The 27,689-nt window shown below is 35.9% G+C and overlaps 2 protein-coding genes across 9 annotated transcripts in view; both read left to right on the top strand.

The window, feature by feature from the left end:
- Nucleotides 1–1,790: 1,790 nt before the first annotated feature.
- Nucleotides 1,791–7,800, top strand: LOC121321867 (solute carrier family 35 member G1-like). The gene is made up of 3 exons (XM_041261164.1): nt 1,791–2,282; nt 4,214–4,394; nt 4,784–7,800. Exons 1-3 carry the CDS (start codon nt 1,985–1,987, stop codon nt 5,529–5,531), a joined length of 1,227 nt encoding a protein of 408 aa, XP_041117098.1. The 5' UTR covers nt 1,791–1,984; the 3' UTR covers nt 5,532–7,800.
- Nucleotides 7,801–12,329: 4,529 nt separating this feature from the next.
- The window catches only part of LOC121321848 (1-phosphatidylinositol 4,5-bisphosphate phosphodiesterase epsilon-1-like), a 121,026-nt gene continuing 105,666 nt past the window's right edge, over nt 12,330–27,689 (top strand). For 5 of the 8 annotated variants that reach the window (XM_041261124.1, XM_041261126.1, XM_041261127.1 and 2 more), the window contains exon 1: nt 12,367–12,594. The gene's annotated coding sequence lies outside the window, so the exon portion shown is untranslated. Of the gene's footprint in view, nt 12,595–27,689 lie in introns of all 8 variants that reach the window. The other 3 variants (XM_041261133.1, XM_041261130.1, XM_041261125.1) reach the window with 3 other exon arrangements.

Here is a 27,689-nt window from a genome sequence, read left to right on the forward strand (position 1 = left end):
TTTAAAGACCTATTATTTTATTATTATTATTATTATTATTATTATTATTAAAGCACATGCAAACACGTATCATTCAAAACACAAACATGGCTGTGTGTTTTATATACATATCATTTATGCAAGCCAGTTTGTGTGTCAGGGGTTTTCCCCAATCACGAGTTTTGCGTGAAGTGCTCAAAACACTTGTTTTCCCTTTGGTGTTTTACAAACAAAGTGTCATTTTGTCCCCAAAAGGGAAACCAACAGTACAAAATGTAAAAAACAAACAAACAAAAACTAAACAAAACATTGATTGCATTGTGTCCACAAAAGGCAAAAATGCGTTAACTTTATGTGGACAAAATTATTTTACTTATTTACATTTTGTGTTTTTCTAAATTCATTTTGTACACATACTAATTTGCAGTTTACATTTTATCCACAAAAAGCAAATTATGCTTTATCTTTTCTCCCCAAAAATTATTCAAAATAATAAAAAAAAACACACAAAATGCTCATTATGTGGATGAAATTAATCAATTTGTGGATGTAATGTACATTTTGTGGACGTAATGCACAATTATGTCGACTAGTGTTGTGCAGTTCGCGAACGATTAGCTCTTTTTTAAAGACTAATTACGGTAAATCATGGGAATAGGATCAGAATCAGAAAAAAAAAAATCAAGTTTCTGCTGCGTTAGTACTCAGTCATACACAATAAACTGGTAAATTAGTAAAAAGCTACATTTAGAATGTCAACGTACATGTTTACAAGAACCTGGTAAATTAAAAATAAATAAATAAAAATAACGGAAGGGGAAATATACATTAACACAATTAAAATATAAACCGACCATTTTTTGTGATAACTATCTTCGTTTTTAAACTACTTTAGGCTACTTTATTAAACCCCACAAATATTTCACCTTTCATAAGGTAATATTTTAAATAACGATGCAAAATAACAATGGGACTATTGATTGAAAAAAGTTTTTTTTTTTTTTTTTAAATCCTTAATTCTGTAAAACAAACACATTCAGACACGTGTTTAAGTGATACTTTACAAACACAAAAGTACCCATGAAATATGCATTGCACTCGATTGCACCGAAATTGCATACTAGTCTTTAGAGAAATTGGTTGCAAAACTTTTTGCAGCGAGTAATTGTGATTTTTAAATTTGGAAAAGTTAAGTTCACTCGCTTGTGCTTGGTTTAAAAACAATGAGCTGTTATCAATGAAGTAGCACTTTAGTATGATTCAAGTTACCGGGAAAATAAAAAAAGGTGAAATTAATTACAAGGCTAAGTTCAACAGAAGTTGAACGGAGACACGCCTTAGCAACGAGTAGCAACATAGAATGATGCACAGTTAAAATGTTTGCGTAGTTGAAACAAAACAAACAAACAAACAAACAAACAAAAAAACAGCCGCTCTGACCATTATAAATCTCGCGGCGGTCATAATATTTTATCACAATGACAAATGTGACTGTGTATTTTGCTCTGTACAATCGTGGCCACGATAAGCCACCTCCGAAATGTAATCTCGCTCTACATAGTGTAAATACTCCCACCAGGTAACATGCCCTGCAAAAAAACTTGAGTACCAGGGTTGCCAGATTTCGGACAGAAAAATAGCGACCTCGTTCTTCAAAATGGGCGCAACCCACGTTAGAGTGTGGGTGTTATGCGAATTATAACCGGCGGTTCTCAAAAAACAAGCCCCATAGTGTTTCATCGTGGTCTGACTCGGTGTAGCATTGTATAACCAATTGTAGCACTCTTCTCAGGAACCAGGAACTGGGTTTGTGTTACTTCAATCTTGGGTAACATTTTAGTTGGCCACCTGCTCTGACATTCAAACTAGTCCTCGATTTACCCAAGTGGTGAAATGCAACAGTACAGGAGTTGACAATACTAAACCAAGGTTACTTGTTTAACTAGACTCATTACTGTTCTTCACCGAAGAGGAAACAAGCCATCAACCCCTGTCAGCATCAAAAATGAACAACTTCACCGGGAGAAGTAGAAACGATAATGACGATCACGTTATTTCAGTCGAGCTCGACAGAGAAGAAATAGAGATGAACTGCCTTAAACAAGAGGATGAACGTGAAACTGAAAATATTAAACTGAAAAACAGTAGTAACAGTCACCACTTTACTGATGATGATGGAGCAGGCAGCACAGATAATAACACAGCACGTGTGGGAAACGCAGGTGTCAGAAAACAGTTGTCTGTTTTCAGGTGCTGTGGACAGAAAGCGGATACAAAGAATGACAGGCAGGCAATTTCGAAAGGTACTGTACAAAGACTTTCTCGTTCCACTTTTCTGTGTATTATTTTTTATTTTTTTTTACAATTGTATTATTTTTTTATTACATTTTTTCTGGGGATAACAGTAAAAGTTACGTGTGTTTTTACACATTTTGTGTATATATATATATATAAAAAAAAAAGAAAATGGTGTCATTACAGAAAGTATCTCACCTTATACCGGTACGTACTGTACAGCTCAGGGACCACACAGGTACGTTTGTTTGCAATACTTATGTCTCAGTGGTAGTAGGTAGAACTAATTTCGTTTCATTTGAGTTACTCAGTGCTTGACAGATGACTTTCTGTTAACCGTAGTTATTTCCTCGTGCGATTATCGATTTGATACAAATTTAAAAACGGTGTATCGGTGTGCCGCCGCTGTATCTGCCTTAACGACAGATTAAAATAGTTTTATAATTAAACCCATTGTAGTTTTTAGACTTTTTAGTTGGCCACCTGCCCTGACTTTTGTGGTTTTCTTCAAGAACTACGCAGTAACAGAAAATAACTTGCAATTGTATTAAGAGGAAACGTATAATATTAAGTGGTGAAAACATGTAGGACTATTGCCAAAACAATCCCAAACAGTTGTAACGACAGTTTATCTTAACTGCAAGACAGCACACAATGGGGCCAATGCCATAGGACAAAATGTTATTTTGGATGGTATTACTGTGCATTAAGTTTTTGTTTTTCATTTATATTTACCCGCAATATAAAAGTTCACACAATGCCAGTTCTTTTCAGTATAGTTCATTTCACTGATAAAGTTCCTGAAAGGTTTATATTCATTCATTAAAACACGTGCTTCTGTATTTTTATTTCAGTTGTATTAGAGTGAGTTCATGTTCAGAGGCGCACAGTTTGGCAGTACTGTATATGTTCCCTTTAAATTGGGTGTTACCTAGTGATTCCATTTAAGATCAGTCGTGACTGGAGGTAATCTGCTGTGTGTTTCAGGGCCCAGTTCTTAATGGACAATTAGTATAAATTATCACTTACCTACTGCTGGCAGCCTCACAGCCTGAATGGGCATAGTGGTTGAAATACTTTCTCACCAATAGGTGTAAAATGAAAGCAATTCATAAAAAAAAATACATTAAAATGATGATGCCATTCAAGATAAGTGATTGGTTATGTGCCTCCAGGTCTCCATAGTTATGAAACCATGATCTGTGTCGATTGCTTACTGCAGACAAAAGGCCTTCACAAAGATAATACAATTATTTTATCTTACCTCTGGAGTTTAAAAGAAACACAAAGCAAAGATAATTTCAGTGCTTTACTACTGGCAACCCGTTCACAACTTGTGCTTCCTGCAGACATTCAAATGCATTACAGTGTATTCTGGATTCAAACAATAGGTACTGTAACCCTGAGAACAGTCCCAATTTCCGGACTGCCGTTAAACCCTCTAACATCCTATTTCTGGATAATTAACCAACCAACCGAATTCAGTTAATGAATTGGTCCGAAGCCCTTTACAAGGTTAACTACCTGCAAGTGTATGGTTTGAACCTGGATTACTGTGATGATGCAATTCACTTCAGGAAGAACACACTTTGAAAAAGTTCTCAAGAGGAAGTAATTGAACATTTATAATGACTAGTAAGGGACTGGGAAACCATCCGATAATGTATTGGTAGAAATAGTGAAGTGTTGCCTGGCATTAGACCTTGTCAGCACTTTGTACATTTTAGCTTGGACAGGAACAGAAACATGTTGCTGGGTAACTGAGGACAAGATCATTTAGTCTCTATGCGGGAGCTTTCTAGCTGTGTGACAAGATTAGGATTGCTTTTATTTAAAATGCATATACAACTAACACTGTACTATGTGTGAAATGACTAGATGCATGGTTTATAAGAAGAATTTGTGGTGATCTGCCAACTTGATTTCATCTTTCTTTCAGACTTGGAAAAGAAACCTGCCTTTACAGGAGTTGGCCTGCTTTATGCTTTGTTGGCCTCGTTTCTTTTTTCAATTGTAGCCCTTTTAGCGAAGAAAATAGAGGGAGTCCATTCTGTGGAAATCAGTTTGATCCGATGTTTCTTCCAGGTGCTGTTTGTACTTCCTGGCATTATTTATAATAAGTAAGTCTACAAGATGTTATAAAACTGTTCATTGCAGTGCACAGGTTTGAATAAGCACATGAACGGGTACAGTTTAAAAATGGTGTGCTAATGAAAATATTCTTAATATGGTAATTAAAAAAAAAAAAAAAAAAAAAAATATATATATATATATATATCATATATATATATAGATATATAATAATATATATAATATATATGCGCACATATAGTATAGCGCAAAAGTATTCTTTGTCATAAAGTTCTTAGCTTACCTTTAGGTGCTCCATTGTTCTGACGGAAAGCTGTCATCAGTTAATGCATCCATTTCCTTATGCCATATATAAATGTATAGTATTTAGTTCTGTTTCCTCTGGTGGAAAACAACTATTTATTTTTATCTTCCCTAGGATTGGATTTTTGGGACCAAGAGATCAGAGAATCTATCTCTTTCTGAGAGGGTTTCTCGGTGCGAATGCAATGATTCTATTATTCTACGCCGTGCAGCAGATGCCTTTGGCCGACGCAACTGTCATTATGTTCAGTAATCCAGTCTTTACTGCGATCTTGGCCTGGATTTTCCTCAAGGAAAAATGCACCATCTGGGACTTTGTCTTCACCATTTTTACACTGACAGGAGTTATACTAATTGCAAGACCCCCCTTCCTCTTCGGGTCCCGCACTGAGGGGATTGAGGGAGAATACACAAATCACATGAAAGGAACCATTGCGGCATTTGCAGGTGCAGTAGGAGCTGCGTTCACTTTTGTTGTGCTCAGAAAAATGGGGAAAAGCGTGCATTATTATTTGTCTGTGTGGTACTATGCAGTCATTGGTTTCATAGAATGTGTCATTGCTCTGTTTGCCATTCAGGAGTGGAGCATACCATATTGTGGGGGCGACAGGTGGCTTTTAATATTGATAGGGCTGCTGGGAGTAGCAGGCCAGGCCTTGCTAACAAAAGCACTGCAGCTTGAAAAAGCAGGCCCTGTGGCCTTAGTGAGAACTATGGATGTGGTGTTTGCCTTTATATTTCAGTTTTTTTTTCTTAATCGCTCTCCAACTTGGTGGAGTTTTGGCGGGGCATTGTGTGTAATTAGCAGTACTAGTGGAATTGCACTGCGTAAATGGTACGTAAACAATTCAAGAAGTGGGTAACCAAAGCTACAATGACTGCCACAGCTGTAGTTTATCTGACCATATTCTCTACTATACAGTTATGCTTACTATTAATAGGGATTTCACTGTGTTCTTGCCATAATCTAAACCTTTCATAGACGAGTAATTTGAATTAATGAGTGCAATTTTACATTTCCAAATGATACATATTTAAGAGTCAGTTGGAGTGCTTAGCTACGTGCATATAAAACATTTTTAAAAAGTTTTTGTTTTGTGGCACTTAAATTGAAATGCTTTATTTATAGCAATATTATTATTATTATAAGGTCATACATATGGGTTAGGTCACTAATTTGTCATTTTTTAGGAAATATTTAAATATAGAAGTGAATTGTCTTTACAAAGTAAAGATTACCATCAATTAATAGAATTTGTGAAATAATGTGGGAGCATATATATATAATTTGACCTTTCTACTGCAGCTACAGTATTTTCCTAAATATTTTAAATAGTATAATTAATAACACTACAGCATAGTTGCACTTTAATTGCATCACAATCTTCCTTGCAAGACCAAGTAATAACAATTACCTTGTTATACCTCATGTTTGTAAATTAGATTATTATTTTATTTTATCATTTTTTCCATGCACGTATGGTGCATTTTATTGTTATATTTAGAAAACTTTTTTTTTTTTTTTTAAATAGTTATAATATATTAGTTAATGTTTCAAAATCATGATCGCTCAGGGACAAATCATTAGAAGCACTTTTGCCTTTTTTAAAAGATTTGAGTGTATGAATGTTTTATTTTTTTAAATAAATATCATAGAGCGTTTTCCATCAAGTAGTGAAGGTTTTTTAAATAAACATCATAGAGCGTTTTCCATGAAGTAGTGAAGGCCTCATTTCATGAAACCCCCTAATTTCTATCTTTTTATAAGTATGTTCAGTAAATGTCATGTATAGGCCCATAATTGAGATGAATATAGCTGCACTAAACCACTTAAGTGATTGCAGCTATTCTACATAATTCCATAAACCTGGGTCTATTGTACACTTCCTTTTGCTATATAGTTACACAATGTGTAGCATAGCAAATATGTATTTTTATTTTGAAACATGATATCACTGTAATGGTATCAAGAAATATTGTGTTTGCAAGTCTTGCTCAGGTATTGTTGCCCTTCCTTGGCCATTTCACCTGAATTGGAAAACTGTCCCCATTTACAAAGCAACACATTTGAACCACAAGACCCAGCTAAAAGTCAGTGAAACAGTAACAATAAGACAATCAAACTGATAACTTTCCTTATGCCAGTGTGGTGTCAGATAGCTTGTTTTAAAATGAAAATACACACATGCACATTTGAGACCTAGGCCTATATACAGTAAAGAATAAAAGTGCATGACAGGCAAGATTTAAAAAGAATAGTGATGAATGCCAGTCTGCCTTTATCCCTCTGGGTAAGCTGCTGGAACATATCTAGAATATCCATGTTCAGAAGGGGGATTCCATGAGTTCAGTATTGAAAGAGTATGTAGTTTCATATGACATTTTAACAGATTTTGTTTGTTTTTGTAATCCTTTCCTTTTTATGAGTTTGCAACCGTTGAGTGCCGTCGCACAGATATTGAATTGTATTAATTTAGCTGTGTAATATGTACAAGTACATGAAAAGCTTAGCAGAAGTTCTCTCTAGTTTTAAGAAAACTAAAAACTACAATATGAACCAGACATTAAATTAGAAGGTCAAAAGTGTTTGATATATAAAGTAAAAAATAAATAAAAAAAAAAAAGAAAAATCAATGAGACTCCTCCTCAAATATGATATGAGGGTTAAGGGAAGTAAAAAGAAAACTGTTAACATGACATGTGTTGATACTCTTTAATGCTGAGACCCTAAGATCAATAACATAAACCCCAACTGTTTACAGAAGAAAGAAAGAGCCATCACAATCATTATTTGTGGACTATTGTTAAACTATCTTTATTGCAGGTTGATTTGTAGGTTTGAGATTCATGGATAACAAAAAAAAAAAACCCAAAACTTTTGAATATGGTTTTTTGCAACCCTCCAAGAAATCAATTAAGCATTCTGTCAGTTTCATAAAGATGTCAGAATATTTGTCCAAAATATTATAAAATATCCATCCATTATACAGTGTTCGTACTGTATGTGCAATTTGGTCGCATAAGAACCGACTATTAAATACAAGTTTTAATAACAATTTGTAGACATTTTTCTACTGAGAATGTTTTTAAAGTCCTTGTTACTGTATAAAACTATATATTTTTGAATTCCGGCTATGCTGTATTTTAAAAAATATATATTTATTATTAGAAAAAGGTTAGATAAATATTTTGCAATATAATTCCTTGTTAAAAAAAAAAAAAAAATAATAATAAAAAATACTCAATGGATTTCAACCTGTACAAAAATAAAACTTTTCCTAAAACCAAAATGTTTTTTGTGTTGTTATTATAAAATAATGGTTGGTTGGAGGAAGTGTCTTTAAAATAAAATGATACAATTGTTCAACATGGAAACCTTACCCTAGTGCATGTGATCTACTTTCTAGCTCTCTGTGTGTGTGTGTGTGTGTGTGTGTGTGTGTGTGTGTGTGGTATAACATTACTCCTTTTGTGTGGTTGTTTTGTATGCACTTTGTTTTATTTTTAATAGAAATACAGAACACGATTTGATAGTCAAGTATATTTTAATGTTTTGATCGTCTTCTAGTCGTCTTATTTTCTTTGTAACACTAAACATATTTACATTCTTGAGTATTCTGTGTCCTGTAAGTGAGGACAGTCAGTTATTGTTTGACATACAGGTATTAGGACTGCAAACCTGCAACTTCCCTTGTGCTCCAAATGGCCATTCAGAAAAACAATAGTGGACATTAAAGTTAATCATCCATATTCTTTGGTTACGTTCATATTTTAACCCTTTATTACTCAGCTGAAGGATTACTCATGATCTTTTTCTTGAATGTTACTTTTGGTGATTTTTAGATTGATATTTATTAAAGAATATCAATACAGTATATTTAAATGTGCAACTTTGCTAAGAGTAAATATTTATATTACTAGAAACACAAACACATCAATTTGAGACATTTTAAAAGGAAAAACATTCTGTGCATGACTAGACATTTTAGTAGCCATAAAGGAACCACAATTGCATAACCTTGTACATCACATGTTTGAGCTTTTTTTTATAGCATATTACATCACTGGTTTCTGATTGGTGATTAGTGTAATCTGAAGGATGCTAAAGGACCAATCAGAAGGAAGTATTGGCTTACTAGTTGACATTTGAACAAGTAACACCACACTGAACTTCAGCATAGCACCACAGCCCCTTAGACACTGGAGTAAGGAACACTTTTAACAGTTTTATATGTATATCTAGACACTTATTTCCTCATTTGTTTGATTTAACATGACATTTAAACATGATATCTGTTAGTTCAAGTGTTATAAGCTAAGTTCCAAAATAAGTTTTTACACAAGATTTTTCTAGAAATCGTTGTCCATTACAATGGACGTTTGGTCCAAAGAGATGAAATCTAAGTAAATCTATGAGTATTGTTAAAAACAGCTATCACATTCAGAACAGTGTATTAGCACAATACAAAAAGTTAATATTTGTTCAAAAATATTTCACACTTAGGATATACAGCTTTAAATATCCTGGAACTACTGGCAGAAGGAAATTAGTCAGAAATAGAGAGTTTGAATAGTGATGACGAGGCTGAAGATACAACCAGACTTCATACAGTTGGTGAGTGTAGAGTTGTAAATGTAAGGGAGGAGTCAATCTAATATAGTAAAACATTTAAAAAATATGAGAGGTGCCCAATAATTTTAACCATGAGAGGCCAGCTGGAAACACAGATGCCTTTAAGGTGCATCCACTCTATGACTGCATTTGGAAGAATGGGACATGGAGCTGCAGTGGTTCTACACCTCAAAGAATCAGTGATCCAAACCACAAGCTGTACTTTGACAATTACTTAATCACATATAATGTGCTAGAAGTGCTGACAGACAGGCGGATTCATGCCAAACTTTGCTGACAAGAAAGAAGCTACAAGGTGCAAGCAGCCATTCTGCACTGGCAAAATCCATGTCTTCTGTGATAAATGCAGTGCACCTGTGTTTAGTGCCACATAGAAATTGTTTCAAGGCTGCTCACCGCAAGTAAAAATTCTAGACCGAGGGCCTATGACAGTATCTTTGTTTTCTTAATAGCATTATTTTGTGTATTTTTTATTATGTTTTAATTTCAGGAAATATTGTAAGATGTGTTTTCAATATCTGAATAAGGAAAGCACACACATTCCTGACATTGGCATTTTCTTCTGATTTGTCTGCTGTTTAGTCCCAATGTTATTGGAGTGGACAAAAAAAAAAAAAAAAAAAAAAAAACAATAAAAGATTTGGGCTAAAATCTAAATTTTGTTTGAGCCTCATTTCTAGTTGCAATAAAACTATGAAAAAAGATATTAAATGTTTTTCTTATGATTGAAAATAAATTTTGGTCTGAAAGGGCTGGTGTATCAAATACCATGCTATTCTCCTTGATATAATCACTTTAATGTAGGTGTGGCACTCTAGTCTTGAAAGAAACGAATCCTATTCATTGATGAATCGCTTTCAGCTACAATCAACAGGTCATCAGTAGCTAGACAGGGCAGCTGTACAGTATGACTTACAGTTATGCACAAATGATCCATGCAAATCTAACACTGCCTTTTAGAACCTTCAAGAGGAAACTGCTGCATTCTGCTGTATTCTAATCTCACCTCAGCGATGGAAACATTTGATGCTTTAACGCACATCCTACACTTCTTAACAAGCCCTCATTTGTTCTCTTCTACTGCAACCTTCTATAGCCAGACTAACTCCTTCAGTTTGTGAACAGCATTGCTGGATTACACATGATAGTGAGGTGAGGTGGGGTGGGGTTACACATTCCTTATCAATGCCATACAAGGTCCCTCCTGGAGGACAAGGCAACTGGAAAATTATGACAAATCACAGACAGGCCTGTGACAGGGATCAGGTATTGGCTGTCTCTGCCCTGGGATTGGTGGACACTCCTTGCCATTATCTTTTCATTATTGTTTACTAGTAAATAATTAACAGCACAACTATGTTTTTAGAATTTTGTCAAATATTAAAACTATTATTGTATGTGCAATTGCTTGAATGTTTCCCCTTTCCTGTACATCTTTTTTTTTTTTTTTTTTTTGCCTCTCCTGCCTCCCTTTCTTTATATAAATATTCTGTATAGAACCTTATTTTAATCGTAGAGTGGGAGACTAAAGCTGTACCCGAATTAAATAAATGTTGCCCTTCCCCTCACTTCCCAGCAGGGGTCACTGCACTACACGTGAAGCTCGTAAAAGGACTTGGCATAATGTATAAAGTTGATTTTCAAACTTTTTTTGATTTAATGCAAATATAAATTCAAGAGGCAGTTTTTGTGTTCACTTAACTGTGGTAATACTGTATCGTAATTTAATTAAAAAGTAATATCTGCATGTTAAGACTGGTCCTATTTGGATCAAATGACATTGGACATGTAAATTTGCTATACAGCGCACGTTGTTAATTAATACTGTATATAATTAAAATAGATAGAGAAGTGTTTATTGTGTTTTAAGTGTAGTTGGAGTTAAGCGATGCCACATTCGCGTGCTACTTTAGTAAATGTTCAAATCCTTGTCATATCTTTCGGTACCCCTGCTTAATTTCTATTAAGTGATTTTAAGAAACATCGCTAAATAAAGGTGCAACTCCTTACTCTGTAGAATAGCTGTCTCAGCGTTCAAACGCCCACCTGCGCTGGCTGGCCAGTAAGTCATATTTACAAAACGTGAGTAAGGACTGTTTGTAATGCCCTTATCGATTAGTTCAGTCACGTTTCCACGCTATGAAATCCTTTTCAGCTGTTTTAGAGAGGGTTCATGTGTTCATTTTCATGTTCAGCGCTGTTTAAAGAAGATGAATACACACACACACACACACACACACACACACATATATATATATATATAGGGTAAATAGGCGACATATCATATATATATAAGATATATATATATATCTATATAATATATTATCATCAAGGTTTGTACTATCTTGTTTATAAATAGGTTTCCCTTTTGGGCCAAACAAAAATGTTTTTTTTACTAAAAAAATGGTATTGTTAGAACCCTCAGGTTTCTTTGGGCCAAAGGGGAAAATAATGTTTTGTTTTAAAGTGGTTTCTTAGTCATGCATTTTGAAGTAAAAAAAAAAAATGCGTTCACCAAAAATGGTATTGTTAAAACCCTCAGTTTGTAGAGATGATCCACCGTTTTTGTTTTTTTTTGTTTTTTTTTAACTTGTTCACAATATATTGTGAAGGTGGTTTGCCGTTTTTAAAATAACAGTGGAAATAAAATATTATCTTGCACAAGCCGTCCCTTGTTAAGTTATGAGCATGTTTTGCCTTGCGTGCGAGCGACGCTTTCTTGCTTCAGCTAATTTACATTTTCCATGTGGGGGAATTCAACTTTTTTTTTTTTTTTTTTCATTCGGAGACGTTAGTAACTAAAGTCTTTCTTTCTGCAAGACTGCTGGCAGCAATGAATAAGGCAGAGGTTGCTGTGTTGCACTTCTGAAGGAAACCGTTGAATCGGGGCATTGTTTGCCTAGACAGCAGTACTTTTTCATTGTGAAAAAGGCACCTTGTGTGTTGCTGCTGACAGACCACCGATGAATATCACGAATAAATCAATCAATCATTGCAAGTCCCATCAGTATTCAGTGTATGCGTTCAGTCTCTTGGAAACACGGTTAGCTCAGACATTCCGATGCCGTCACACTCAGTAAAAGCAACTTTCCAAGTTTATCTAGCTGGGCAATCTATTGTACATAGCGCTGCAGCTGGAACCCCCGCTAAATTTTCACTCACAGTAGAAGCATGGACCTTGGTCCACCCTGCAGCACGCAAGTGCTTAACAACTTGTGCTGGAATCAGGGAGAAGCAAACAGCACATTCCTTATCCGCCACCAAGCTTTGCCTTCCTTAGTTCAACGCACATGGTAAGTGAGATTTCACATTTAAACAAATAAGCCTAGTTTATACATTTTGCATAGAGTGTTACACTTTCATGTTAATTATTTTTGTTTGTTGTGCGGCAGTAATGTGACGCGCTGGTGTATCTTCTTCAACTGAGCAACCTGGCAGCAAAAGACGTAATGTGGCTGGGTTAGTGAGAAAACTTCTGATAGGCGGTTGCATAAGCTCTGCTATAATGGTTAAGGTTAATATATATTTAAGTGTTTTTTAATGTTTCAGGTAACTTTTTTGATTGTTTTGAAATACTTTTAAACTGCGTTTTTTTTTTAAGCACACATTTTCGTGATTCAATGAGCTTGTGCAATGTAAACATAAAGGCAAACTTTTTGTTTGCGCGAAAGATGTATTGATGATGTAATATTCAATCACTGTATACCGCATAACTTCCTGAATAACAAAACAACACAATCGCTTACGGTATTTATTAATTCCATTTAGTGCGCTGTTAAGTTAGTTATTTAATGAAACTGTAGCGTCAATTGTGTTAGAATATCTACACACAGTTTTATTCAGTACGTTTGTTACTAGAATCATAAATATACCAAATGGAAAAACGCAGTCCTATTTTTGATCTGCCGATATAATTTGTAACGCACTGCCCTGGTGCAGGAATTTGCAGTAGCGGTCTAGCTTCAGCTAAAACTACATTTGGGGAAAAGGAAGCGAAGTGGAATCTCATAATCTGTGCAAGTTTCTAATTCGCTGTAGAAGCGGTAATTAACCTCCGGGAATTTGTGTTTGTTTTGGCATATAGACAAACTATGTGGTATTGTACCCAAAGGTTAAAAACAGGAAGTGGAGGTGTCTAAAGTAGACTCACAAGTATCCCCAGTGCAGTTTACTCTTAATTGTCTTATGTCATGTCAGGTCTTGTCTATTGGAACAATGGTGTTCTCACACCCTGTTGTGGGTGTGCTATTGCTTTAGCTTTCCTGGATAAACTCTGGGTCATTATTGATTATTGCAGGACAGGGTCACTGATACTTTCTCAGCATTCTTTTTAGTGCAAATCCACCTAGTGCTCATGCAAGGTGCACAGTGTTGGCATCTTCCGTTTTAACTCCTCATCTCATCAAACCCAAAACCCAGACTAATTTCAACTTGGGTTAAGTTTGGACCAATAGACTCATTTTACTAAAGTGTTAACTGCAGGTTGCTTTTATTCCTGAAGTGAGTTGCAATACAAGGTTGTGTATTTTAAACAATAACCTGGCTGGGATGCATAGTTTAAAGGTCAGGCACATCATGCATTTGATTTAAAGCATGTTAAAAGCATTAGGAACCAAATACTTAATAAACTCGTACTGGACAAAATATTATCTGTATTGGATCACCAGTTGTACTCCTGTAATGAGCACACATAGCAACACGGTTAAAAGCAATGTATTTACTTCTTACACTTTTTAATAGCAAATAACATTGTATGAGGTCACACATTTATACAGTCTTTCAAGTCTTGTAACGGGGAGCCCCAGGATCGGCTTGAGTAGTTTATCTCAAACATATGCTCACAGAAGTGAGATAAAGTGTTCCTACTGTACAGGTTTCAATTTGGTGAATAGGAGAGTCCTCTGAAGTAGTAAGAATGTGTGACAGAACTATTCCATTAGCACATAGTGAATTGAGGAATTCAATAGGTACCAGCTGACATGACTGTAAATCATGCTAAGTATTGTATGTAAAGGATATTGTTCTTTATTTTAACACCAAGATGTCTGGCCAACTTTTTTTGACAACAGACCAATGAGTTAGAGTTATCATTCCTAATACTTTCTCGTTATGGCGCAAGGGGGTTTTCCAGATTAATACACATCTGTATTACAGCTCCTCTGTATTTTGCCATATTTTTTCTATATATCAAAGAACTTGCCCATACAATAAGGCCTATTAAAAAGAAGAAACTGGGACGTAAGGCCTCCAAAAAAATATAAACTACCTAAGAAAGGTGGTACTGTTGTGAAGGTGCAGTAGAATTTTCTTTTTGGCACAGTACGTTAAATGCATGAGGATAATGTTTTCTATATTAGGGTTATGTATTAGGTGTATGTGTCAAACTAAGGAACTGGTTGTACATGTGTTTTTTTTTTTTAAATTCTATTTAATAATAAGAGAAACAAAGGTTTACTTAGATTGCATATGGGGAATGTCTAAAAGGACAGACTTTAAGAAACTAACCTGTTTGTTTATTATGGTCTAAAACACGCTTTGTGATATGAATTTGTTAAAATCACGCCAAAATACATAGTTACTTCAACCCATTGAATATTTCCTGAACAATGCACATCCCATCCTGGTAAAAAGCACCACAGAAGACAAACCTGCAGCGGTTTAAACCTGTTACGACTTTATCACTTGCTTTATTGTCATTATCTTTCCACCTCAGATCTTTTGTTTTGGTACTGCTTTTTTGTAGTGTAAGCATACACAATAGGAACCCATTTCCTGCTTGCACGCTCTAAGATACACATTTACAGAACAGAAATGGCTCTCTAAATTGCATTGGTATTTGCAACGCTTTGACGTTAATTGGTCATACTAACCGGCATCCCTCCATTTTGCTCTCTCCCATTGCTGTTTGTAAGTAGGTGAGTTAGTAATTCTTTTTTTGTCATAGAAGTTAAATATTTGTTGTTTTTTTTTAAAGATTGATAAGAGGAATCTATGAAGCTGAATCTTGATGGCAACATCTGCTAACAATTAGAGGCCATAGCTGAGCAAGCATGTTTTCTAATTGGTCTCAGCTAATGAGTGTTGATTTATTTATTTAACCCTTATTGGAACTGCTATTTCAGACATGTGCATGTGATTCCATAACAGCTTCGGTGAGACTTTCTAATATAGAGATGCCAGGAAAAGCACATGTAGTTTAGGTAACAGCTGTTTACCATAGTATTCCAGTCCTAGTGCTCAGTAATAGGTAGCCTATATTTTCTCATGCAGAGGCCCAACTTTCTGATGGTGCTGCATACAGGACACTACCGCCACTCATGGAACCATGGAAACAGAATTGCTTCCATGGTTCCAATAGATGAAGTCTTACTAAGGCATTGTACAGTTTTAACATTACTTCCCTTGATTTAAATTCAACTAAGGGTATAGTTATGTAATTGAGAGCTCGGTTGGAGCGAAAACCAGCAGCCACAGGGGGTCCCCAAGACCGAGTTTGAGAAGCCCTGGTCTAGATGAAGACATTTCTGAGTCAACAACAACTCCTAGATCTTTTTCATAGATTTCTTCTTCAATTTCAGTATCTCCCATATGATATTTGTAATGCACATTTATTGCCTGTGTGCAATACCTTACACTTTTCTATGTTAAATGTCATTTGCCATGTGTCTGGCCAGTTCTGAATGCTTTCTAGATAATTGTGAAGGATCTTTGCTGATGCAGTGGTGTTTGCCACTCCTCCTATTTTTGTGTTGTCTGCACATTTAACAAGTTTCTTACTATACCAGAATCTAAGTCATGTAGATTAGGAATAGCAGAGGACCTAATACTGATCCCTGTGGTACTCCACTGGTTACCTCGTTCCATTTTCCGAGGTTTCTCCTCTAATCAGTACTTTCTGTTTTCTACATGTTAACCACTCCCTAATCCATGTCCATGCATTTCCTTGAATCCCTACAGCGTTCAGTTTGAGAATTAATCTTTTATGCAGGACTTTGTCAAAAGCTTTCTTGAAATCTAAATAAACCATGTCATATCCTTTGCAATTATCCATTGTCGATGTTGCATCCTCAAAAAAATCAAGCAGGTTAGTTAGACATGATCTCCCTTTCCTAAAACCATGCTGACTGTCTCCCAGGATACTGTCACCATAAAGGTAATTTTCCACTTTGGATCTTACTATTGTTTCCATAAGTTTACATATAATAGAAGTCAGGCTTATTGGTCTGTAGTTAGCTGGTTCGGTTTTGTCTCCCTTTTTGTGGATCGGTATTACGTTTGCAATTTTCCAGTCTGTCGGTACAACCCCTGTTGTAATATTGGAAACACTTTTTGGAATTGGTTTTAGCCCCCTTAGCAACGCTCATTTCTACCTCTCTCATGGCCTATCTAACTTCTGACTTTTTGACTTGTGTTTTCAGTTCCAAGTACTCTTCCTGTGTACTTTGTTCTTGGTCCCTTTTAAACGCTCTGTAAAGTGCCTTTTTTCTTTTGAATATTTTTTTTAATTGATCTGTTAAACCATTTTGACAATTTTGTTTTAGATTTAGATTTGTCTACTTTTGGGGTGTAATTGTTTTGTGCCTCTAGTACTACATTAAAAAAAAAAATAGCCATCCTTTTTTCCGTGGTTGTTTTCTCTATTTTACTGCAGTCAGCTGTTAGTCTCTGTTTCATACCTTCATAGTTTGCCTTTCTAAAATTGAATACCTTAGCTTTCATCATTACTTTTTGGGTTTTTAAAAAGCACATTCAAATGAGACCATGTTGTGGTCTGAGTTTCCCAATGGTTTTCTGACCTCTGTTTTAGTTATTCTGTCTTTGTTATTTGAAAAGACTAAATCAAGGCATGCCTCCACTCTGGAAAAGTATAGAGAAGAGAGTTGACCAGATTGGTAAGCTCTCCATGCACTCTCTTTCTCAGAACTGTCCTATGCAGCATGGAGGAGTCTGTTACAAAAAACAAATGCATCATATTGGACCATTAATTCACTTCACATGGCAGAGGAATATGAAGTGGGATAATAAGTCAAACAACAGCACGTGGCAAATGACTCTTCATTACTACAGTGTTTCCTGAATAGTAAAGTTAGCTTTAATCATGTTCCATGGAATAGAAATGTATTTGGTTGTGACTGTTGTTGACTATTGCCATTGACAATACTTTTTTCCCCCCCCAAGTACAAGTTGTATAGTGTTGTTAGCATTCTGTAAGAAATGTAGTAAGATTTGTATCCTGAACTAAAACACAAAGAACTGGTTGGCAAGCAGGTCTGTGTCAGACCTTGAATGCTTACATTCCTTGCATAAAGCTCAGCATTATCTCAGTAATGTGCCTGATAAAAATTTACAATCCCAATGGCTAAAGACTGGTGAAAGTAATAATTCACTCTGAAGCATTTCACGTGATTTTTAGCTGCTTTCCGTCAATAGTTTTGTTGTGTCTACCTGATTATTTTCCCAGCTGCACCTGTTTAGACTAGTAATGTTTAGCTTGGATCTTCGTCATACTGGAAACGTCGTATTTAAAACAGTTTTTTTAATCGTGTCCTTTAAAAAAAAAAAAAAAAAAACAAGTCGTAAGAAGATAACTACTACTTCTGATATCTTATAAATTATTTAAGCTGGCAAACTTGCAAAACCTACAATACCCTTCACTTTGACCTGTGACCTAAGATGGCCACCATATGGGCGTCATGCAACTGTTTGGTTTCCAGGTGGTAAGTAATAATGCTTCGAGATATTGGCATCACACTTGGTACACAAGTGTATTCTATGATTCTCTAGGTCAAGTTCTGTCTAGAGTGTTGTACAAGAAAAACAAAGCCTGTCCTGACTGATTTAGTAAAGCTGCTGCTGACAGAGAACCAAAGCCTTGTATATCACAAGCCATTTGAAGTAGTGCCTTTAGATGTGCAGGGTTACAGCAATCCTTATTACTACATGTGCTGCTGACCATGAAAGTGTACTCTGATCTTATATGGCTGCCATAAGTTACAGCTACATGGAACCATGTACACTTTGAGTTCTTAGTGTTGGAACACAGCGGCATTCTTTGATTTTCTTACCAGTTCCAGTTTATAAGTTCCATTACCAGTGTAAACCCTTTCACTGCTACATTGCTTTAAATTCTGGCCATGTCAAAGATACAGACCACATTTTCAGACTGCTTTCTGACTAAGCCTCTTGGTATCCCTGAATAGTGATAGATGTATTGGCTCGACAATGGTTGGTTTGCTCAAGACCATTTGCTTGGGATGGTAGGCCACTTTCTACCAGACAGAGATCTTCAGACCTAATTTTACCAAGGCAGCAAAGTGATTTTTGAGTATAACAATGCCCTGAATTTATATTAACCTAACCCTAACCCTTACCCAACACATAAATAAATAATAGAACAAATCACATTACCTTATGAAGGATGTAATGTAGTATGCGTCCAAGATTTCAATAAAAAACCAAGCACCCAGCTTGGAGGAATTACACCTGTAGGAACCCCTATTTATTGGTATGTCTCCTGTAAATAGAATGTGTAGACAGGATGCATAGCCACATTTCCTTGACTAGAAATTCAGTACTATGATGTAATCATGAACACCTGTCTGTAAAACCTAAACAAAAATACAAGTTACAGTACTGCCATGGTGTCTTGCATCATATTTATAAATAACATTGTAAAGCATTTAAGAACTTTACATCTCAGTGGTGTTCTATCTTGCATTTCACAATTTTTCAAATATCCTGAATTACTTTATGTAACTATGTAACATACATGGTCTTATGCAGCTTTCAATGCTTTGCCATTTTCTTCTGAAACTAGTACTGGTAGTTATTTTTTTTCCATCCACACTAGCAGTGAAATACAGTAGAAGGGTAAACTTATTGTAGTAGTAGCAGTCGTAGTAGTAGCAAACAAAAACATATATAAATATTTTTTTATTTGAATGAAGGGGTTGGGAGATTTGAGGGTTAGCACACTGTGTGGCTCATGAATCACACCATGAACACCCAGTTTCCATGGAGACAACCCACCTGAAATAACTGTTCTCCACTCCTTTTCAGTTGAGGAATGTGGGAAATACCGTGTAACTGGCTTGTATGAAACCAAATAATGTACATTGTTGTGTAACATTCTGTTTTTGTCTGTTAGGTCCCAAGTAATTACTGTCTACTGAAGCGTGCAAATCCTGTCTGTGTCACTCCACAGACACTAGCATGCAACCTTTACTTTCTGTTGATCTATGAATTTATATTTCAGATGGTCAGGTGTTTACCAATTTAGACTTTTTTTGTGGAATGCCACCCGAATGTTTTTCTAAATCTAAATTAATGCAGATAATTTAGAAATGATTTGTGTTAAGTGTTTGCCATTGATTCCTTTGATCAATCTGGGGAAAAGATGTGTGATATCAGCAGTATAAAGTCTGTAGAAACCTGCATGTGAAATTCCCCTAGAGCTGTGTTGCATTGTCATCGCTAGCTTGGATTAAAAACACGGACCAGTGGGTTTGTCTCATCATGCGTGACAAAACAACACTTTGTGAAGTCCATACTTTTTTCAGTGAAAGTGAACAGTTAGAAACTGACCAATTAATGAAAGCAAAATATTTACAGGTTCTTCAAAAACTGGTTTCAGTCTTTGCCACACATGTTAATTGTTTTTTTATTTTTTTTGTCCTCCTGTATTTTGTTCCAGTCATTAGATTTATATTCTAACCTGGAAAGGAGAAATACATCCATTGGGAATGACGTGTTGGGTTTGGGATTGATTGGGCCAGCCAAAATACATTTAAGTGTCTCAGGAAAAACTGGCAAAATATTCTGTGCATGAGCAGCTTCTTGGTATACACGGTTAACTTAGACATTTATTTTGAGAACTGTGTGATGGTGGTTATAGTCATAATTTAGGTGTTTGGTTCTCTTATGTACATTTTCCACATTTCAGTTATCTCTGCAGTGACTTTTTCACTTTCTCTATAGCTGAATGCATTAAACTAGGGGTACCTAGTTAAACTAGGGGTACATTTTCAAATTGTTAGGGGCCTGCATGACCTTCATGGATTCCAAATCGATTTTATACAGTGGTGTTTAAATGTGTTTGAGTTGTCCCAATTAAAGAAAATAATAGAGCTTTTATTAACAGACTGGCATACTTTGTTGGTTAGTACCTTTAAATATTAAATTAGGTTAAGCTACTTTCAGTAAAAGCTCTACAGTATTAAAACAAAAACAAAAAAAACAACAAAAAAAAAACAGTTTGTCAAATTTCCAGCAGCTACATATGTGAACTGGCAGCTTTGGTGGCTTATGGAAGATACCATCTTCGTGCTGTGGAAAACTAAAGTGGGTGTGCACACGCTTCAAGGTTGGTGCCTGGAACAAAATGGTACAGTAGTGTCATTTTATAAATTTGTTTTGTTTTTTTGAAAAAAAATCTGTAATAGAAAATGACTGATAACGGATTGCAGAAGTATACAGTACATTACTTATTTTTTGCCTTAATAAGTTTAACTCTATTATATTAATGATGTTGTATCAGTGATAGCATTCGAATTCCATTTTATATGGTGGGGGAGATCTGGAGATCAAATATTTGTTTTATTGTTTTTTTTTTTTTTTTTTTTTTGTGTCTTGTCTATGTAGTAGTTGCATCTAGTGTGTGTATTTATATTTAATATTCCACTTTCCTTTCCAATAGATAGTTCCGATTGTAAAGCTTCTGTTTTGAAAGATTATCTTCAGCGTCCAGCATAAATTGGTTCACATCTCCCTTAACCTGCATCTACCTGCTGTGTCCTTATTTCTGCTTTTGCTGTTCACCTGTTGGTGTTCTGGGTCATGCAGTGCAGCCCTCGTACCCCACTACACTGCCAATTACCAACAACTTTAAATTGCCAGGGTCATTGTTACCATTCAGTATATTGTGAATGCTAAAATTAATAATCCTGTCCTTTTCAATGAACAATCTTCAGTCTCACTTATTGTCCTTCCCTGCCATAGTGCCAATGCAAACGGGTTTGTTCAGGTCCCTCCGGGGAGGGTTGGCATTCTCGCAGCAAAGAACGTCACAGTTGAAGTTCTTGAATGATTGCATTTTGTCCAAACTGTTATTTTGTTTTGCGTGACATTGTGCAATGGACATGTAGCAATTACTCATTGTTTTTGTACAATTACTCACCTTTTTGTACAGGAATTATTGCTCTGGGGGACAGAGGGGGGGGGGGGGGGGGGGGGGTGATTGGACACCAGAGTCACTGTTGAGCCCCCTTGAGATTCTGTGGGCTAGTCGACGAAACACAGAGGACGGAAGGTGCCCACTTGAAGACCATAGAGATGTACCCTATTTAGCTCAATCCAGACAGTTGTCATGCTAATGCGCTGGGGAGACCGCACTGTGGTCGATCCCTGGAGCCAGCATCGCAGCTGTTGTGTGTGTTGATGCCCTGGGGAGGCAAAATGAGCTGATCCCTGGAGCCAGCATTACATTTCAGCCATCAACACCAGGCAGAAGGATATCAACATCATCAGATGGAAAGAAACGCAAATGGACAGAGGTGCAGATGGATCACATTAGTTTACTTTAAAGCTATGTCTTAGTTGGTGTTTGTCTTGGTGAGAGCCGAGTTCAAAATCAGCATGAAATTTTAACGTCAACTCTCATGCAATGGAAATCTCTGATTACAGTGCTTGACAGCTTGTGTCTTCTCCGTTGTATCTTCTCAATAGTAACTCGAGGCGAAAGAGAATATTGTGAAATGGTTACCCATGGAATTACAGCAATTGCATATATTATGTCATACTTCAAATGACAAGAGAATGTTTCCATGATAAACATTCAGCTATGAGCGCATACATGTCTGGAAAAGGCATTGTAATCAAAATATTGAACACAGTAATATTGCTGTCTTTATGAAGGGTTGTGGGGGGTTATTGGATGGGTTTCATTTTTTTCAAACAGGCTGGCTGACTTAAGCTGTCATAGACAATCAGTATTTTGGCAATGCAAGTAATCTGGGGATTATATAGTTTGTTAATGTACAGTAAGGTAAACTTTAAGTTTGATCCAGTTTGGTAAATAAATTGTACAGCTTTACGAGTAAATAGTGTATATTTTTTTTGTTATGCAGCAACAATATTGTGTTCATGGTTTTGATACAGATCTTTTATTTTGCTTCTGTTAACAAATAAAGTGCACTCCGTTTATAAGAATCACTGATATAAGAATCCAACCTCATATAGTGATCAAAACTACTGGGTCAAATCATTCTTGTACTAACCAATGTAAAATACTCTGCTTGTAAGAATCAAGCAATCCGCTTATAAGAATCATTTTGGGGCAAACTGACTACATGTAATACGGTACTTGATCAAGTGTAGTGACGTGTACAGCCAATAAAAAGCTGTTTTTGAATTTGAATTTGATCACGTCTTGCGTGATTAGGCACGTATGCAGCGTGGATAGTGTAATGATGCAGGAAGCAATGCATTATTTGTAATCAAACGTGACTGCGCCACTGCATTGTGCAGGTGTGTTTTTTGTGTTCTCTGTTAGTGAAAATGTGTTTCAATAAAGTGAATACACATTCATTGAATACATACAGAGTGTAGCAGTGTTATTGTGTGATATGCATTTAGAGGGAGTGGGATTGCGGCGCAGTAAGGAGGAGGGGGGGGGGATTGCAGAGCTTTGCATCTACACTTAATGAAAAACTGTGAGATTTGCGTCACAAAAGAAAATAAGTAAGCCATAGATGTTTAAATACAGTGGTAGACCTGACAGTAAAATACTGTACTGTAATGTAGTTTTAACTCAAAGGTCATTACACGTAACGCTGCACGGCAGTTAAACTAGGCACCCTCACGAGACAGTCGCTTCTCAAGTATACTGTAGTAAAATAGGATTCTGCAGCCTTGAGTAAACATAATCGTGATCATATAAGCTGCTTAACACCAAGGACTTGTTCTGATGTATTCTCCTCAATGATTGAGTACCATTGACATCTTAACACTGTATTTAAACTGCTGATGGCACGCTTTCGCTAATTGTAATGTGACAGTGTGGTCGAGGACAGTGTAAGTTGGAGCACTAAGTAAACAATACTTGGGGTGGAACAAACACTAGAACTCTTTCTTCTGCTTCCTTACTCCACTATATGCCCATCACAAAGCTGTCTGCTAAGCCCTTTTTATCCAGGTGCCATTAACTTTAACAAGCAGACAGTTAATCAATTGACCATTATCCTTAATTCGTTAAGGAAAAGCAGCTGTGGACTTTTCATGGGCGTGCACACATGCGGGAACTTGTGACATCTAGTGGTCAACCCGTTACACTGCAGGGAACAAGTTCTTATCATTCTCATACTAACATACTAATTCTGCACCAAAGTACTCATATTGGTCCACTTTTAAGAATCAACCGCTTATAAGAATCAAACCACCTGGGATGGATGTGATTCTTATAAACTGAGTGCACTGTAATTCAGTTTACCAGTATTCTCATATGGATGTGCCTCCTGTTAACATGATCAGAGAAACTGGTTTCTGAATATTTGAAAAATTAAATGATATTTGGTAGAGTCTTTGACAGCGATAGAGTACATCCCTAGCTTTCTGGATCACAAAGGTCTCTTCTTTGTTTCTTGTTCGTGTAATTGTTTTTTACTCCAGGAGTTCTGTTGATATGCGAGTTTGGTCATTGGCTTGTGAATCAATTAGCATTGTTGCAGGGCTTCAAATGAACTTTTCCGTGCAGTAGCCACCATAGCCAATGGATGGAAAAATCCACCGGCCACATGGACATTTGACTGACCAACATCGTTCTGGGAGGTGATGACAACTAGAAAATGCAAAAACAAGCGAATTTCATGAGCATCTCAACAGGGTCTGAAACAGTCTGCCTCATGAGTGAAGATATATCTTCTAAAATGTGTTGGGCATCTGCCCTCTGCACAGACTGCATGCGCACAAACGCCAGTCACCAGCCCTTTCGGGCACGATCACTCACAGGAACTTTGCACCTTTTATTTTCTCTTGCAGCTGCCTTCTTTCTACCTCAGCAACATAGTGCATACATACTCTTTCTTGTTTGTCATTCCTAGATCTAGCCTGTGCTGTTCATCAACCCTACATTAATAAAAATAATTAAAAAAAAAAAAAAAATAATTGTTATTTTCTACTGTCACACTTTCTGACTGAAGATCTGCTCAGCATTAACTTACTATGTTTTTTCAAGCTTTAAAACAGGTCAGTTCAAGATACAGTTGATTCCAGTAAATAATAAATTCACCAAATAAATTCACCAAATACCAAATAAGAGTTTACTTTATTTAACGTGGTTGCATTTTATTTTACTAGCAATCATTTTAATGCATTTCAGAGTGTAGCAGACAAAATATTATTTATTACTATTCTTCTTCTTATTATTATTACAGAAAATATTGTACGTGCTATGCTATATTTAAAAACATTGTAGCAGAGTAATAATAATAATAACAATAATAATAACAAGGTGTTGGACATGGGGCACTTTGTAATATACAGTGTTTTTAAACCAGCAGTGCTGTATTAAAATTAAAATACTCACAAGTTGATTGCATTTGTTCAGCAATTGATACCCATGCGTTCTCCTTTTTAACCTGATCTTTATAATCACTTCTATCGACTGCATATACACAGGGATAGCCTCTGAGCAGCCTATTGACAAACAACCACTCAACCATTCTGGCGTTGTAATAACCATAGCGACGAGGTCAGTTGATTTGAACAGTCAGCGACTGCAGTCTGACCAGGGCGATTGCCGGTAGAAAGTATAAACTGCATGGTGACACGACAGCGATGATCGCAGATCGCTTTGTGTTCGACAACAGTCGAGCAATGGAATATAAACCGACTTTGTCATTTTGAATACCACATTGTTTTCCTTTTTGTCTTTCACCAACATTCCACCTGATTTTGTAGTAGTTTTATAGATCCTTGAATATCTAAAAAGAAAAAAAAAATACAAAAGGATAATATGTTCTTTACTTTGTAGGTTATGAAATGATTGGTTGTAAAGGTATGCATTTTATTATTTGATTGAAAAACTGGGTAAAAATATGCACAATATAGGTAAATGTGAAATAATTTCCTAATAAATGTATTTTATACAGTGCTTTATACACCATATGACTTTAGGAGAGGATAGTGTTTGAAATCATACTATATAGTATGTATTTTTTAATTTTTTAAAAATTCATAACACATTAGAAACAAAACATTAACAATAAATATTTCAACAATGCAAGTTGCTCAATTAATATATAGGGAGACCAGATGGTAGTCAGCAACATCACTTTCATATGTGGTTTGCTCAAAAAAAACCCAAAAAACTTGAATAACCGCATAATAGACCAATTGATAGCAGAAGGTGAGGTGCTTATTGTGGTGACAATTTTTTCAAGTTTCTTGTTGTTTTAGCCAACAGCTTCTGTTTAAAGGTACAGTGATCTGTCGCAACACTGGCACAGAACCACTGGCATTCAAAGTGTTAAGTGTACAAAAACATACCTGCCACTGGTATATTAGTAGGTGGAATTTACCCGCCACAGACCAAATTAACCCACGTTTGGCAAGTGGGCAGGTGTTCATTTCGAACCCAGTTGTTGCACACTTAGAGAAGAGGTAGGGAGCGCATAGCATCCATTGCATGTAGAATGCAAATGTTTATTGATATTTACAGAAGACTGAAGGAAGTACGCAATGCTGTGGAGAATGCCTGACATATTTTGATTGGCAGCTTGCTGCCCCTATCTCCTGGTGGAAATATTTGCTTTTGCAATGTTCAGTCTGTTTTCACGGATAGTAATGAAATGCAGACCAGATGGCAGAAGCCAATACAAATAAATGCAGAAGATAAACAGTTTGAAGGGCTCGAAAATGGGTGAATTTATTTAGTTTGCCAAAGTGATGGTCAGTTTATTAAGAGTCCTGCAAATCCAAAAGATGGTTAAGCTGCTCCATTGGGAAGTATAGGCTGGTGAGTATTGCAGAAGCCTGAGTTCTGCAGGAACTACCTTAGAGTCAATGAGTTCACTGAAGGGAGAGCACCTTTATGGAATCTTGTGTAATGTAAAGAATGCAACACTTAAATGTTTGTTTTTTCAGATGTTGTCTTTAGAAACAGATCCAGTTGTGAAAGAACATTCTTCTGTCCTACAGTAGTTGTGTCCCATTTTGATTAATGAGCTGCTTTCTGTCATATTCTGAATTCTGACAATAAACAGATGAAAACTTTATGAACTAGGCAGACCATGCAGTAGTGTAAGATGACATTTCCTGTCTAAAACCTGCAACTACTTGTTTACTTCATAATAATAAGTAATAATAATGTCCTAATTTATTCATCAAGTGGCCCTACTTTGCTTTAGAGGGCTTAAAAATGAACAGGAAACAAGTTGACTTTTACTATAGTATACCATTCTTGTAGAACATGTTCTCAATTATACATTTTTCAATGATGTACTCTAGCCAGCATTGGTTATTTATTTATTTATTTATTTATTTATTTATTTATTTATTTATTCATTCTAGTTGTAGCTCTACAGTACCTTCAAACTGTAAATTTAAGGGTGTTGGAAATGATGGTTTGTGAATAGTTACATATCTTACGAAATTATTCAATCTTAAATTAATACACAAAGTAAATTTGTTATCATTGTGGCATATGAACTACAATATGTGAACGACAAGAATTTAGCAATGGAGTACGCCAGAGAACCCCCCCCCCCCTCCCTCATCCCTGTCATTCTTTTCTTATCTTTTACTTTTCTTTCTTTGATTTCCTCTTTCCGTGTCAGTCCAGACACATGCAGTTGCTACTTAGGACTACTTTGCTTTTTATAGTGTGTCAAATTGTTAAAGTTCCTGATTGCACCACTAAATAAACCTGGTTTCAGCAGGTTTTAACACAGTGCTCAATTATCTATTTGGGACCCCATTGCATCAGAATCGCTTCGGCGAATGTGTTAATGAAGAAACTATATAAAAAAGGTAGTAAATGAAAGAATCAGTGATTTAAATTGACTTGATTTAAATCAGCCAACTCTGATTCTAGCAGTGTCAGAAACAGGAACAAAAACTAACCAGATGTGTTTAAGAATTTAGTGAAATAGCCTCACCCAACTCTATATATTTGTAACCCTTTCCTTACCTGATTTTTTCAGTTAAACAGAGTAGGACAACCTTTAATCAATCTTTTAGACACTGACATCTCCAACCAGCAGTAAGACCCAAACTACATCTGGTTCAGCTAGTGGGTAGTAGATATTGGTATTTATCTATGATAAAAAGGAAATACAGTTGTTGTTTTTTAAAAAAATAAGTATATGTACATGTTTTTATTTTTCATCATAGA

The sequence above is a fragment of the Polyodon spathula genome, chromosome 10, assembly GCF_017654505.1.
Source record: "Polyodon spathula isolate WHYD16114869_AA chromosome 10, ASM1765450v1, whole genome shotgun sequence".
In the NCBI taxonomy this organism is placed as follows: domain Eukaryota; kingdom Metazoa; phylum Chordata; class Actinopteri; order Acipenseriformes; family Polyodontidae; genus Polyodon; species Polyodon spathula.